Source organism: Megalops cyprinoides, chromosome 6, assembly GCF_013368585.1.
Source record: "Megalops cyprinoides isolate fMegCyp1 chromosome 6, fMegCyp1.pri, whole genome shotgun sequence".
Lineage (NCBI taxonomy): Eukaryota > Metazoa > Chordata > Actinopteri > Elopiformes > Megalopidae > Megalops > Megalops cyprinoides.
In genome coordinates this window covers 5,886,258-5,901,521 of record NC_050588.1, presented here as the reverse complement: position 1 = coordinate 5,901,521, position 15,264 = coordinate 5,886,258, and the positions used below count along the sequence as shown (strand labels likewise).

The window sequence follows — 15,264 nt, the reverse complement described above, 5'->3', positions numbered from 1 at the left end:
CTGCAGTGGCAAATATATCTTACTTTGGTCTAAGTTTTTATATATTTATTTTGGATTCCTGGAGTAGGCAGAGAGTGTTTGGCAGCTGGATAGTCTGCTTAGTGTCCCCTTTTAAAAGACAAAATATGGTACTGCAGTTCATTCAGTTTCGTAGCCATAGCGTTGCTAAAATACAGGGGGAAATCATTTCCTTGACTAGCCCACAAATTTAAATCCAATGTCCTGTGAATATCCAGTGTCTTTATTAATACATAAAAAGTAAAGAAAAGGCCTAAAAACTCTTTAGTTTTCCTCATGAACGGACTAGCTTGAAGCAGTGAACTTGGTGTGCTCGCCTGCTTCATTCTTTCGTGTCCTTTAGCCTGTGACCTCATGTGACCTGTACTGACCGGCCTGTGTACCGCCGTTGCACGCTGGGGAATGTATTGTCGTAACGAGGCTACATAATACACTACGACGGCAGCTGAGACTACACGAACCAGAATTCCATGCTGCAGCCGCTTCCTTCTCGGCCCCAATCCACATAGGAAAACACATTTTAAACATGGCGTCGGATTCAGACATGAAACGGGAAAATTCTCCTGAAGAAGACGTTTCTAAAGATGAAGAGGGTAAAAAACCCGGGCCTATTTCATTTGGTTTCAGTAAAACAGTAAGTAAGTTTAAAACGTCAAGCTTGAACCGCGACGAAGCAGGCAAAGCAGAAGACCGAGATTATTTAACAGGCGTTGAGGGAAAAGAATTGAAAAGGTAAGACGCGCTCTTGGCTAGTTAACGTCACGCTAACGTTAGCTGGTTAGTTTAGTCAGGCATATCGGTAACTCACTCGAATTTAAATGACCTCCGGTGTAATTACTGAACGGAGCATATTCAGCCTGATATCACACCATCAGTTCTTCTGAGCGCTTCCTTTGAACCATGCTTGGACTTACATCCATCTCAGTTCAGGTCTGACTCCTTGAGGTCTTCGGCACATCACCACACAGTCAGCTCACAGGACTACGTTGAAAATAGGGCCCAGCCCTTCGTTACATACATTTACAAAGCTGTTTGTGTGGTCGTAAATATTTTGTAATCGCTGATGGCGTTCCATTAAACCATCAGTGAAAAAGTGTTATTGTGCAACTGTAACTGATCTAGACTAGATAGGTGTGTGTGTGAATTGTTGATACGAGATGTGATTTGGGTGAGGGTCTGAAAGCTGCCTCTTAAAGCTTTTCCAGCTCACCCGAAGCGTGGCCAATTTACCTGCCGTTCAGTAAACCGGTTCATGCATCAGGCGCTTTTGTACATGGTGGCAAGTGAGCTAACGTGATCATTTCACACAACATTGCAAATTACTCATGTTTGAACACCACGATGAGTTCTTTAAAGGCACATGGGTAAACTGAAAAATTAATCATGTCATATGTGATATATATATAATGGTTATTTACTTGCTAGAGAGTGCGGATATGGGGAGAAAAAGCCAGCCAACACATTTTATACGGTGTCTCTAATACGAGGACTAATTTGGCGTGCCTTGGTTTGATAATTTCTAATGATTAGATATGAAATGCCATATCTAAAAGCTTTGTGTCCCACAGTAAATACTGAATTTAATAAGTTACTTTGTATATTTGCGTAGTATGCGTTCTGTACACCCCTTTCCCAAAAGAGAATTGTCTCTTTTCTATAATTCAGCCTGTTGGTCGCTAAACCAGCCACTGGTCCTCACAATAGACACACAATGGTATGGTAATACAGAATGTCATAATATTACTAGACACAATGTAAGATAAAATATTGTAACTGTGTCACACATAAACAGCATGCCTTGGCCAAATGGTATGACAGTTTCATTTATGATAGTCTGTCAAGCTGGCCCAATAGTACAGCAGTAGACAATTATAATAGATGTCCTACAATGGTGATATATGATTGTTATAATTTGAATGATGAAAGACTGCATTGTGGAAATGCTGCTTGAAATCTGTAATAAGGATCATTGGTAGTTTTGTTGGACCAGTTGGAGCACGATATATGTAGTGGGAGTAGGTCTGCTGCAGGTTTGAAACCCCTGCCTATCCCTAAGCCTGTGGGTCTTTAGCTTAGAGCTAAAGAGTAAGCTAAGGACCCACCTAACAGAACTGATCACATTCAGGATGCTTCCTGAAGAATGGAAATATGCATGAATTAATTGGCCAAAAATTACTTTTTGGCAGTCATAACATGAATTGCACATGCACAGTTTGCAAAGATATTTGCTCATACGTTGTAATGTGATAATGTATTTGTTTTATTGAATAGAATATCAATTCAATATTTGACTGGACATCTGATGGAATTACTTGGCGACTTTATGTATTCACTTTTATGATAGACAAAGCAGTTTTACTCATATGGAAACCTTTTCCACTAGGATTATCTGTTGTATTAGAATGTTATCAGACTGTTATATACATCATAGTAAAACAATGCAGGAGTGTGTGCAGTTCCTGGAAATGCAGGTGTATTGGCTAGTTATTGGATCGGGTCTGATATAGGGCTAAAGTGCACTGTCAGCAATTAGCTGATGTGATTTTTTTTTTCTTTCCAAAAGTATAGCATGTCAGCAATGTGGAAACTGACCAGCTCTGTCTCAGTGTACATCCTGAACTGCACCACAGCATCTCAAATCTGTCCACTCAGATAACACTGCAGTGGTGAGCTTTCAGAGGACATTTGTAGCTGTCTCCTGTCTTTAAAGAAGCTGGCCAACGCTTCTCACTGAAAAATGAACATAGGAACAAAATTTACTAAAAGTTTATTTAAAATAATCAGCTAACAAAGACCCTGCTTCAGGATAGAGTCTTACCACAACAGCAAGTGCTGCTCTCCAACCACACACCTGTATTTAATATAACTTCAGTTAGGCAGGTAGGACCCATTAACCGTTTGCTGGCTCACGAAAATATAAAGTCAGACAAATAGACAGTCACAAAATGACAAGTAACAATTAACCAGTTCAGATGCAATTGATTGGCATGAGCTCAGTTACTGACACAGTAGCAGTTGGGAAGACAGGCCCTTAGACACACACAAACTAGTTTCTCATACGTGGAAGCATGCTACATATTAGTGGCAGCTGCACTGAGGAATCCCCAGGAGTGACAGATTCAGTCCATTACTAAACATTGTTAATTGGCTAGCTATCTGTGTGCAAGTGCTACAAATTCAGTCCGTTAGTAAGGACTGTTAATTAGCTTGCTGAGTGCACGGGCTTGAGCAGGGTGTAGCTTATCTTTCTGTCTGTTCTTCAGCATCGAGTTTGTCTTGTGGTATCTTTTTGGCAGTCCACACACTGTCCAGGGCGTGTCAGCCCTGGTGTTTCAGTCCGTCCGTCTGCTTTTCAGTCAGTCTTAGTTACGCACCTGTCTACATTTTGTTTTGTTTTCCCTGTCTCTGTTAGAATTTCTCCCCGTACAAATGCTCGCGGTATAATTCTGTTTGTTGTTTGTGTCGACATTTCATTATTCCTCACCCACAAGTCTGTGCATTTGTTTTATTTTTTTATTGGTTTACTTGACCTGTCTTGGTCAGCATTTCTCCCCTGTGGGAGTATTCACAGCATAATCTGGCTGCCGTTCTGCTCTCCCTTATATCGGCCTTCAGCTGTAGTTAGCTGGCCTTCTTACCTTATGACACCTCTCTCTCTCTCTCTCACTCCTGTCTGACTGTCTCTAGCACCAAGCCTGTGGAAAAGCCAAAGGAGCTCATTATTCCCCTGATCAATAAGAACCGCTGGTACAAAGCGGAAGGTGCCGGAAAAACAGCAGGAGAGGATGGTAATGCTCGCCCACCTCAGGAGCAGGACTCTGTTGAGTCTCAGGCTGTCAAGGAGCTCATTGAAGGTAAGCTTATTACAGCTGCTAAGTTCTTGCGTTTTTTTTTTTGTGCACTTAGATTGTTTCAGCACCGTGTTACACACTGAGACAGTACCGAAGTGTTTTGGTTGTCTTAGCTCTTTATTTAAATGTCTCTCTTCAGTATTGCCGTATGGATATTACACATCTGTGTTGTACATTGACGCTTTTGTTCAACTGTGTTACTGGCATTTTCTGCAGCTTTATGGTTGTCTGTGAAGACTTATTAGATGCACTGGGTACCTTGCTTTGTAAGTCTCTGTGGGTAAGATCATCAACCAGAAGAAGAAATGTAAACGTAGTTGGTATGAGAAATAATAATAAAAATGATGATGCTTATTTGAATAATTGTATTAACACATATATGGGCGACGTTGGGACAGTGAAGCAAGTTTAGCGGTGCTTACAATAAGCATTAAGAAATTTGGGAAGTGAAGAAGAGTGGGATATCATAGGCCATAGTGAGGTTTGAAGGACACATGTGATGGTCATTTAATCATTTGTTTGTTACATGGTGTGCCGCTGAGGTAATGTAACAATAACCTGCAGCAGGGCTTTTAACAATCACCTTCCAGGCAGCATTGAATATTATAGTATGTGAAAAAGTGGCAGAATTCCTCAGCAAACTAAACAAGGTAAGGTGAAGCTTACGTTTGCAGAATGTTTGCACCCCTATATCAACCAATAAAGAATCACTGAAGAATATATAGACAGAGCGCTGTAAATGCACGAACTCCCTACTCATTTGTGAGGGCATTTTAATGCCAGTCTGTAAGAAGAAAGACAGCCAGTCAGTACCTAATGGCAACAAGCAGTTTTGGAGAAGCAACCCAGGATGTGAGAAACTGTTGAAAGGAACAGGCTTAATGTTATGAGGCAGGCAGGACAGAGACGTGAAGGAGTACCCATCACTGTGTCGTGTCACAAGACTTCATCCTGATTGACAGGCAGGCACAGCAAACAGTGAGATTGTGCTCGAAGTAAACAGTGGGAGCAGGCACAAAATGGCAAGGTGTCAGTCAGGATTAGAGCTCAGGAGAGAGTGACACAGGTTAATAATTAAGCCAGCCAGCATTCCCGCAGAGAGAGAGAGATGAAGCAGGTGAGCCTGATGAACAAGGCGGAGTAAGCATTCACAGCTTATGGAGGAACTGTAGATAAAACAAACGACAGCTTCACAACAAACGCACAGAAAGCAGCCCTGGGAGCGGGACAGTTGGCGGGTGAAAGAAAGGGGCTCTTGTGTAGATATGCAGGAATGTGATGATCCAGGCGCAGCGAGGACGCTGGGCCTGTATAACTGACGTAAACTAGACTGATAGGGGAAGACTGATAGATATTCAATATATTCACCATAGTTCAAATCCAAGAAACACAGCAGGTGCGGCAGGAGTGTGAACAGGACAGAGACGATGTAGGAAAGAACCAGATGTTTCTTCTGGATCGTTGGGGCAACAGTTGAATGAATGATATGATAAAGAAATAACAAACTGGTGACCTGGTATACCCAGACGTCCCCATTGTGATATCATGATGGTACGGAAAGTATTGCCTGTGATGAAGAGCAGCAAAGCATTGAAAATGGGCTTAATAATATTGATCTTATTGGGCCGTAAGCGCCTCAGCTGTAATTTATTTCTGAAATACCTGTGGTGGAAAAAAAAATAAGTTACTAAAACTAAGGACTTCTATCCAAAATCTCTCCAAAAGGTTTTTGTGGTTGTCTGTTTCTAAAAAAAGGTCATTACAGATGAATTCCAAATATGAATGCCCCCTCCCCCCTGCTTTGTTCCAGAGTCCCAGAAGCACCAGGAGCGATGGAAGAACGGGCCACAGGCAGACCCCAACCTCGCCATCCCCCTGCTGATGCAGAACCAGGTCCCGCAGGGTTACGAGGACGGGGACAAAGTCAAGGTCGACCTGCGACCCGAGTCGGTGAGTTGGATAAAGAGCGTAGAGATGTAGCAATAAAGGTTTTCCCAAAATAAATAAGATCTGCCTGCTGTTCTCAAAACTCATTCAAAAGCTTCCAGTCCTCCTTGGTAAGGAGAGAAACTTCAACACTGATGGCACAATGTATCACCACCTGCCATAGTTTGAAGGACAGGAAGGGACAGGTTGGCAGCTTTTAATTTCATTTCGGTTCAGTTTACAAACATGTAGCTCATTTCTCTTGGCTGTTAATGTATTGTTTGTCATTAAACGGGCTTCGGGAATGCAAATGTAATCTCTTCCACGCCAGTAAATCAAAACAGAATTGGAATATATGGACTTAGCAGAGGAGAAGGCATTCGCTTGTCCGCTGGTGTCAATTTGGGAGACGGGCCTGCCCGGTTCCACTGATCATCATAATGCATGGATTTGGTAGCGTAATCGCCCGCATCCACCGCAGGCCCATCCTGACGATATGCGGAGCGGCGGATCCGCTCTGAGGAGACGCCGGTGACTGAGCACAGGGTGCTGGCGTCAGTGCAGGAGCCAGGCGGACCAGTCTGAGCGAGGCGCGTGTGAAAGGCTGCCGAAACTGCAGCAGCAGAGAGGACGCGTTGAGCATTGAGCTCAGGGCCAGACAGACCAGTCCGACAGTCACTGAAACCTCAGTGCGTGTGTGGGTGTGAGAGAGACCTAAAGGGACTGTGCTGACTGCAGCATCTGCCCGCCACCCAACCTGAACTAAGATCAGCGGCGATGATAAACAGGAGTGTTGTGAGACGTTAAGTGTGTTTGAGAGCGTGCTGAAGTCAATGTTTAAGCGTCTGTGTGTTGCAGAGGGCATATTTGTGTGTGTGTGCGTGTGCGTATGTATATGAAAATGGTACATATTAAGCAGCTCTGTATGTTAAGGTGCATCTAATTTGCATACCTCTGTGTCAGCAGGATGGCGTAAGACACAGTAACCCTGGTTGTGTGTGTGTGTGTGTGTGTGTGTGTGTGTGTGAGTTCCTAAAAGAGATACTGCTCTACAAAGTGTGTGTTCCTGTAGGAGGTACCACTGCACAGAGTGTGTGTGTGGGTGTGTGTGTGCTTGTTCCTAATAAAGTAAAAGCGCTAAAGCACCCCCATACTAATGTCTAAAGTGCACAGTCAGCACTTTCCCCAGCTCGCCTCCCACCTCTCCTCTCGGGAGACTGCAGATACGCTGCCACATCTCCCTGTCCCTCCCTCTCCCTGCTGTCACCCTGCATCTTTATCACCGGGCCGCCGAGACCGCTGGGATCCCCATTCGCCAGCTGTGGGGGCCAATCACTTTTGGGGACGGAAGGGGTGGTGGTGGAGGGAGGGGGGGATTGTGATGGATGTGGGGATCGTGGCGCATCTGTTCACGAACCAGAGCGAGAAACAGAAACAGAAGTGTCCCTCCTGTAAATGTGATCATATTTACGTTACATTATATTCTTTGAGTGCACTGGGTGGTTTACAGAAGAAGAACATAATGTACATTAAATACACTCAGAGACTAGAGGAGGAGTGTCAGTATTATACAGCTGCAGGTCTATATAGGTCAGCTTGTGATGTGTACTCACTCCAACTTGCCGTTGACTTTTAGCCACTTCGGTGATCTGTTCCTCCTCTGTTTTATGTTCTCATCCCCCTCGGACCTGTAGCAGAGGGCACTGTAAACTGTGAAGGCTGTGTCAGCTGAATTGAAACCTGACCGCTTTTCCTCGCAACCGTTCCCCCCCCCCCCCCCCCCCCCCTTCCTTTACGATGAGGTTTGGTAGTCAGGTCAAGCCTGTTCTGGTGACACAACAGTCCAGGGTTTTGCAGCTTCTGCTCTGCTGTTTCTCCAAGTGCAGGCCAAGATTTCCAGATTTGAGATTACAAGTTAATTAGTGTTTTCTGTACGGATGTGAGTGATGTCATGTTTTGTGTAATCTCTGCGGTCTGTATAAGCATATGTGGTGGTGTTTGTGTAATCAGTGTGCTCTGTGCTAGTGTGTGTGTAATCGGCATTTTGTGCATGTCAGTCCACAGATGCAGACTATGACAGTGTGCCTGTGGAGGCCTATGGCTTGGCTATGCTGAGGGGGATGGGCTGGAAGGCAGGAGAGGGCATCGGCAGGACCTTCAAACAGTGAGTCTCATTGCCATTCTCTTCACTGCAATGCTGTGCTACAAATGGAATTATCTCACTAATTATTCTTCACAAGCTGTCTGTAGGGCATTTCTGTACTGTACAGGAGTCTAATGTAGTGTAGTATGCAGATATAGCAGATTATGTGAACAGCAGTGAAATAATGCATGACATCGCTTAACAGTGGCTGGCTTTACGGCATATTTTCGTTTCATTTGATCTCCTCAAGTTCTCACTCACTGTGCCACTCATACGCCATCTGAATCGCTCTCCATCCACTCACCCTCACCCTCTCACGCTCAATTCACTTACTGACTCATCCTCTCTCTCTCTCAATTCACTCTTTTGCTTACCCTATCGCACTTCATTTAGTCATTCACTGTCTCTCCACCTTGTCACTCCATTCACTCTGACTGTCCGACCCACCCTTTTGATACTCTGCCCTCAGAGACGTGAAGCCCATAGAGCACCAGCTTCGCCCCAAGGGGCTGGGTCTGGGTGCCGACCGCTCGGCCCTGAAGGACCTGGAGCCCAGCGGGCCCCGGCGCCCCCCCAAACCGGGTGAGGAGCGGGGGGAGGAGGAGGCCTTGACATTAGTGCCGGGTGGGTGTGTTCTGGTTGAGTCCGGATCCCACAAAGACCTGTATGGGAAGGTGAGCTGCTGTTTGTCTATGTCTGTATGAGCTGTAGGTCATCTCTATCTACATGATCTGTAGATAATCTGTCTGTGTGATGTGTAGATTATCCTATCCCTGAATGATCTGTAGATGATCTCTCTGTAGAATCTTTAGATCATCTCATCTGGTTAAATGGTGACCATCTCTATCTACATGATCTCTAGTTCATCACTCTGTGTCTGTGTGATCTCAGTATCTATGGTTATGTTTACTCTCTGTTCTTGTACGCCTGTGATTGTTTTATACTCTGGAATAAAGGAGAATCTGGTGACTTTTGTCTTCCGCTGCTCTCCCGTTTACCGCTCTACTCCACAGATAGAGGGGGTTGACCCAGACAACGCTCGAGTCATGGTGAAGCTCGCAATTGGTGGAAAGACAGTGACCATCAGCCAGTATGCCATGCGATTGGTTGGTCGCAAAGAGTATGAGAAGAACAGCAAAGACCTCAGTAAGTTACAGACACAAGCAACATTTACAGTTGTCCTGTGACTCATAGTGACATACTGCTTGGCTCTTTCCCTTGGTTTTAATGCGTAGAAATTTGAACGTCATTTGATTCTGGAAACCCACATTTCCTGTATCACTGACATCCCATGTCATATTAGTACCAAAACTGCTGAGGTTGACAGATAATTTTATCTGATTTTATCTGTCTAATTTTATCTGATAAAATTAGGTTAAATGTAATTCAGAATGATTTTGGCTTAGTGTCATTAAGGCAATCCATATTAGTCCACAGCTCAATGTACAAGCCACACACTATGGTCATTGTGATAGTGCCTGTATTGAGCAGGACTGAAGAAAGTACAATGTCTGGTAGACTACGGTCTGCTGTACTACATATTACAAGTCAATGGCCGGCTGTACTGCTCATTATAAGTGCTACTTCAATGCGTATTAGAGGTTAGACTATTAGAGAGAGCTTCAAAACAGTGTTGATCCGGTCTTGTTTTTGTTCAGTCAGTGTTTTTACAGTACTCACACATCATGGTTTTTAGGGTTAACCCCAGTGTTTTGTTCTGTACAAACCACTTCAGTCTGAATTCAGATTCATACTCATGTAACTTTTTAAATAACAAACATGGTCTGTTTATGTCTAGCCTTGTCTGCTTGGTTCTAACTGTAGCAAAAGTACACCGATATGAATCTAGTCACAACCATCCATGAGGAGAAGTTCGATTTGCTCAGAAATTCTGACACATTCTGGTTCCGGAGTTACAACACAAAAGAAGGACAGGTAAAATTCCAGTCTCAAGGTAGAAAGGGCTCTGCTGGCTCTGAAAGTAAAAAAGCGAGTTATTTGTGGGCCCCTGGGTTACACGCCATCTGTTCTGCGTGAAACGGAGACGTCAGTCCGCTTCAGCAACGCTGTTTGGGGTTGACATGGGAGGTTTTGTTTTCAGTAATCAGAACTGCCTGTTCTTTTGCGCACCTACACGCGCACGTCACTGAAAGCGTGAGGTCAGTCCGCTGGCACGTCTTTACCACTGGCCACGTTGACCCTGAGGGTCAGCAGCCACTGCGGATACAGATTTGTCTTTAAAAAAATGAGCTCCGTTACCTCACGTTACATTGAAGTGCCATTAGTTACAGAAGTTGGGAACATGTAATAGCTAGTGCAAATCCTGGGTAGATAAGGAAAGATAACTGGCTCCTAGTCACTGGGAACTAGCTCGCTAGGTGGAAGAACATTCCAGCTGAAAGGATTTTAATATCCTTCTGCAGGATTTGGTTTTTAACAATAGAAAATTAAAATTCTCTTTTCACACATTTCACCATTTTTACTCACTTGTCAGCAGATACGCTTACAGAGAAGCCCCAAGTGTGGAAAAAATGCTTTCTTCTAGGGGGTCGACTGATAAGGTTTTTTCAGAGCCGATACAATAATGGTCATCTGTGGCAAAAAGGGGACGATAACTGATATTTCAGGCCGATATTTGAATGCTTTTAACGTTTTTTTTTGGTGTGAAGAGAAATAGGCTGTGACAACATGGACTTAATTACAAACCCTCTTTACTTAGTCATATGTTTTCAAGCATAAAGTTAAACAAAGACCAAAAAGATCAATCAGAGCAAAGAGCAAAAAAGAACAAATGAAAATTCTTTCTCAAATATAAAAATAAACTAAAAATTGCAATGACTGAAATGACCACATTTGGCATTACAGATTATCTGTGAGGGTCACATTTGAGCTGCAGCGTGTGTGAGAGGGTGTACACATTCGAATGAGACGGTGTACGAGAGAGAGACAGGGCCTTCTAAAAGGGGGCTAATATTGACGTTGTGGGTAAATTTCTCTACAGTTATCTTATTTTGGCTAGGCAACAGATGCCTATCGCTGTTTCAAAAGCATTCAATTATCGGATGAACGATGGCAATCATTGCGTAAGAAATAAAGCGAATTGATACATCATTTAGGCTGCATTTTCATCATAAAGTATGAAATATCAAACCTTAAAACTATCCTGTGCGTCCATGCTTTTTCTGAAGCTGCAGGGAGATTCTAGGAGCCCATTTGCTCATAAGTCATTTATGTGAAAAAAAGGACAGCTCATACAAAAGTAGGGTTACTGGAGTACTGGATACTTACATTCCATCCTTTTTTCCAGCAGCAGGTCTGAGAAAACATTTGATTTTCAAGGTCAGATAACGTTGACTGTCTCGGCCAATGAGGGAATTTTGTGGAAAGAATGTTAGCCATACCAGTAGCATTTTTTCTGACAGAGGAGATGTGTTGGGATAGTACACGCATTGCTTTTATTTATATATATATATATATATTTTTTTTTTTAATCGGGAATTTCGTTAAAAATATACCGATGACAGATAATCAAAAAATTTGCAAATATCGGCCCCGATTATCTAACGACCAGATAATCAGTCGACTTATGCGCTTACAGAAGCAGCATCAGACACGCTGCAGCACCTGACAGCAGCGTTCACTCTCCCTCTCTTCTACTCTGGTCAAACCCAGGCCCTTGAGATGGTTACTGGAATGCTAGAACACTCGTATACTGGCACTCTGGAACTCCCTCTGGGCTCTTGCAAAGTAGGCAAAAGGATTGCATGCACAGGTATCTGGGGAAAAAACTGAGATTTTAAAGACTTGGTTACACGCGAGGATCAGCTGGTACTGCTTTGTCAAACAATAATCCTTTTTTTTTATCTCTGGTGTTACCTCCCCCCTCCCCCCGCTCCAACTCACAGGTCGCCTCAGCAAAGCCCACAAAGAAAAAGAGAGAGAGAAAGAGAGAGAAAAGGAAAGAGAGAAGGAGAGAGATAAAGAGAGGCAGCGGAGGGAAGAGAAGGAGAGGAGTCGTCAGGAGGAGAAGGGGAAGGACAGAGAGAGGGAGAAGGAGCGAGGGAAGAACAGAGAAAAGGACCAGCTGAAGAGGAAGCACCCAGAATCCAGCTATGACAGGTAGGACCAAGATTTGTCCTGAGCTCAGGAAAATCTGCGCTGTCAGGCTTCAATGGAGAAATATCACAAATATATTCAAAAGTGTTGTCTTCATATTGTTGCATGGGGTCATTTAAAAGTGTTCAGTCCAGCACAGCTCTGTTCTAAACACGATGATTGTCATTATCTGCTGTATTTTCCTGTTTCCTGGCACGCTCTTCAGTAAGTGTCCCTCACCCTTTCTCTTTATGCCCCCCCCTTTATTCACATCAGAGAAAAGCCCCTCCCAGTGAAGGAACCCCGCCTTCCTCCCCCAGCCACATCCTGGCTGCAGAGAGACCTCAGGGTGCGCTTCATTGACAAGGCCTTCAAGGGGGGGAAATACTACAACTCCAAGGTATGTACACACACACAGTCGCACATATTAACATACTCACACACCCTTATGTGCCCCCCCACAACACAAACACACTCACTCATACATATTAACACACTCACACATACACACACTCTCAAATGCCCACACCGATACACACACACACACACACACACACACACACACACTCACTTACACACTCACTCACTCACACACTCACTCATACATATTAACACACTCACACATACACACACTCTCAAATGCCCACACCGATAAACACACACTCTCTCTCTCTTACTGCGTGGGTGCAGCATTAGCTTTAAGAAAAGCAGCTTAAACTCCTCAATGGAATTGACTGTTGCTGGTGAGAGAGCATGAGGCTTGGGATGCTTGCATCCCCAGATACCTGTGACAGGTGGTCAGAGTAAATCCCACTGATGTTCAGAAAGACCTGCCAGCATTAACAAGGGATTCACATCAGGATGATGTCTTCGCATAATCTGTGCCGTAATTCATGTGTGCAAGTTAAGCTGCACAAGGAACATTCCCACGTATCATCAGTGGATACAAGTATATGGTATAGCGCCAATACAAACATACAAGTCAAGTGCATATCAGAAAAGTATACGTTTTCAAGTGACTGAATGAATTTCATGGCATTTCCTGGCTATTATAACAGCTTGGCTGCTGTGTAGATGGAAGGTGAATAGTACAGTGCAGACTGATCCAGAGCCAGTTTAGAGCAGCGTGCAGATTGGGTGGTGCAGCTGGGGTCTCGGTACAGCGGTACAGGGTGGGGGCAGATACAGCTGGGAGCCTGAGTGGTGTGAAAAGTGGCTGAGCCGGGTGTCTCTCTGCGCAGATGAGAGTGGAGGACGTGCTGACCCCCGAGACCTGCGTGTGCCGAACCGAGGAGGGCAGGCTGCTGGAAGGTGAGTGGCCTGTGCCGTGCACAGGAGACCAGAACACGCTGCTGTCTCCACCAGCTGAGCCGCCTGAAACGAAAGACGTGCCTGGTAGAAAACAATACGTGCTGGATTCCTATGTGAATAACCGTGCAGTTGTTCAGGTGGAAGCAGGCGCTTTGGTGCAGAGCGGCTTTGTAACTCTGATAAAGGCCTTGAGGAAGGCCGTTGAGCAAAAACCGCTTCATCTGTCTGAGCAGTGGCTTCAGTTCTCTGCACACCATATTGTTCCACAGTAGCTGTACCATTCTGAATTCCTCACAAATCAAGCGCACAGATGCAGTCACATACAGGCGCTGATAATCCCAGACTGACTCTGACTCCTGCCTCACCTCTCTGCCTCGGCTTGCAGATGTGAAGCAAGCGATGCTGGAGACCATCGTGCCCAAGAGCGACGCAGACTTCGTCATGGTGGTGCTGGGAGAGCACAAAGGGCAGGTCAGTTTGGCCCCCGCCGCGGCGCTGGCGTTGCGCTCCGGCTCTGGTTCTGACAGCGTGCCGCGTTTTCCGACAGGTGGGCCGGATCCTGCGGCGGGACCGGGAGCGGTGCCGGGCCATGGTGCAGCTGGAGCGGCAGGAGGAGCGCGTGCACACCCTCGACTACGACGCCATCTGCCACTACGTGGGAGGGGTGGACGACTGACGCCCCGCGGGTGACGCTGCTCCACCTCCATTCCTCCACCTCAGACCCGCCCCCCCACGTTGTAGCTCATCACAGCAGCTGTTCCCGCCCCCTCCATCTGATTGGCTCCGCCTGGCACATATTCCCTCTGTACCCATGCTGCTCGAGGGCTAGCCCTGTAGGGCCTCAGTCTCTGCAGTTTTTACTTGTAACCAGGAGTTTAATCACCTGACTAAACTAATTGGCTGATTGACTGGGCCTTTATTTTGCAACCCTCCCGCACTCTGAGTCGACTCTTGACTGTTGGTGCACAAGAAAGCTCAAGAGCCTGCCCGATTGTGGACCTTCCACATTCACAAAATCCCCATTCTGCACCATGCCCCTGCCACCCAGCCTTTCAGAGGACCAAACAGAGAGGGCTAATGGGGGTCCAGAAAGAGTAGGGAATGAAGGGGAGATTTTGTATGCTGGACATACTGAATGGTAATGGATATGAAAGCATAGACAGTAGGGTAGTGTGTATGAGGGGTCTGTTCACAGCCACAGCGGGAAACGGCTGCCCCATGTACAGTGGCTATTAAAGGAAGCAGAGCTCCGGGTTCAAGTTCCATCTCCGCCAACCTTTGATAAATGTATCGCCGGTTCAGCCAGACCGAGAAGCATCCGGAAGCGTAACTGAGATGCTATTGTCCAGAAATAAGGCTCTTCAGTACGGCGATGCAAACAAGACGGGGGCAGGGTGTTTTCACTTACGAAACTGTCACAGAGAGTCCGGGACGCTGTTTCAGCGAGTACGTGCTGTTCCTGTGGAAGCGAGGGGACGTGACCCGGGACAGGGACGTTGCACGTGCGGTCACAGGGACGGGGGCGGGAGTAACGCGATCCGCATGGACGCTGCTGCAGCGTGGGAACTCCACCACTTGCAGGCACAGCAAGCTTTCACAGCAGCCCTGTGATAACTCGCCTCCTCCTGCATATGCAGGTGAAGAAAGACAGGCGCGAGGTGCAAACCCAGGAATGAGCTCCCCCACCACCTCCCCCCACACACACACGCACACACACACGCACACCCCTGCCCTGAGTGGGGGAACGTGTAATCAGGACTTCACAGTGACCTTTCCACAGACACACTGTCTCCCCTCCGCTCTCTTATCAGTGTTGTTTCACCTTGTTTTGTAATTGCAGAAAACTGGATGTACTTTAAGATTCTGAGTAGCATTTAATGTTATTTAACTTTTTTGCAATAAAATCATTTAAAGACACAT

The 15,264-nt window shown here is 45.6% G+C and overlaps 1 protein-coding gene across 1 annotated transcript; it reads left to right on the top strand.

The window, feature by feature from the left end:
* Positions 1–538: 538 nt before the first annotated feature.
* Positions 539–15,055, top strand: gpkow (G patch domain and KOW motifs). The gene is made up of 11 exons (XM_036531569.1): positions 539–750; positions 3,706–3,872; positions 5,680–5,819; positions 7,853–7,959; positions 8,408–8,612; positions 8,952–9,084; positions 11,844–12,057; positions 12,310–12,433; positions 13,275–13,344; positions 13,730–13,815; positions 13,892–15,055. Exons 1-11 carry the CDS (start codon positions 545–547, stop codon positions 14,018–14,020), a joined length of 1,581 nt encoding a protein of 526 aa, XP_036387462.1. The 5' UTR covers positions 539–544; the 3' UTR covers positions 14,021–15,055.
* Positions 15,056–15,264: the final 209 nt, after the last annotated feature.

Coding starts and splice junctions, on each gene's coding strand:
- gpkow (XM_036531569.1), top strand. CDS start 545: ATGGCGTCGGATTCAGACATGAAACGGGAAAATTCTCCTGAAGAAGAC. Junction 3,873..5,679: donor TGTCAAGGAGCTCATTGAAG/GTAAGCTTATTA, acceptor GCTTTGTTCCAG/AGTCCCAGAAGCACCAGGAG. Junction 13,816..13,891: donor TGGGAGAGCACAAAGGGCAG/GTCAGTTTGGCC, acceptor GTTTTCCGACAG/GTGGGCCGGATCCTGCGGCG.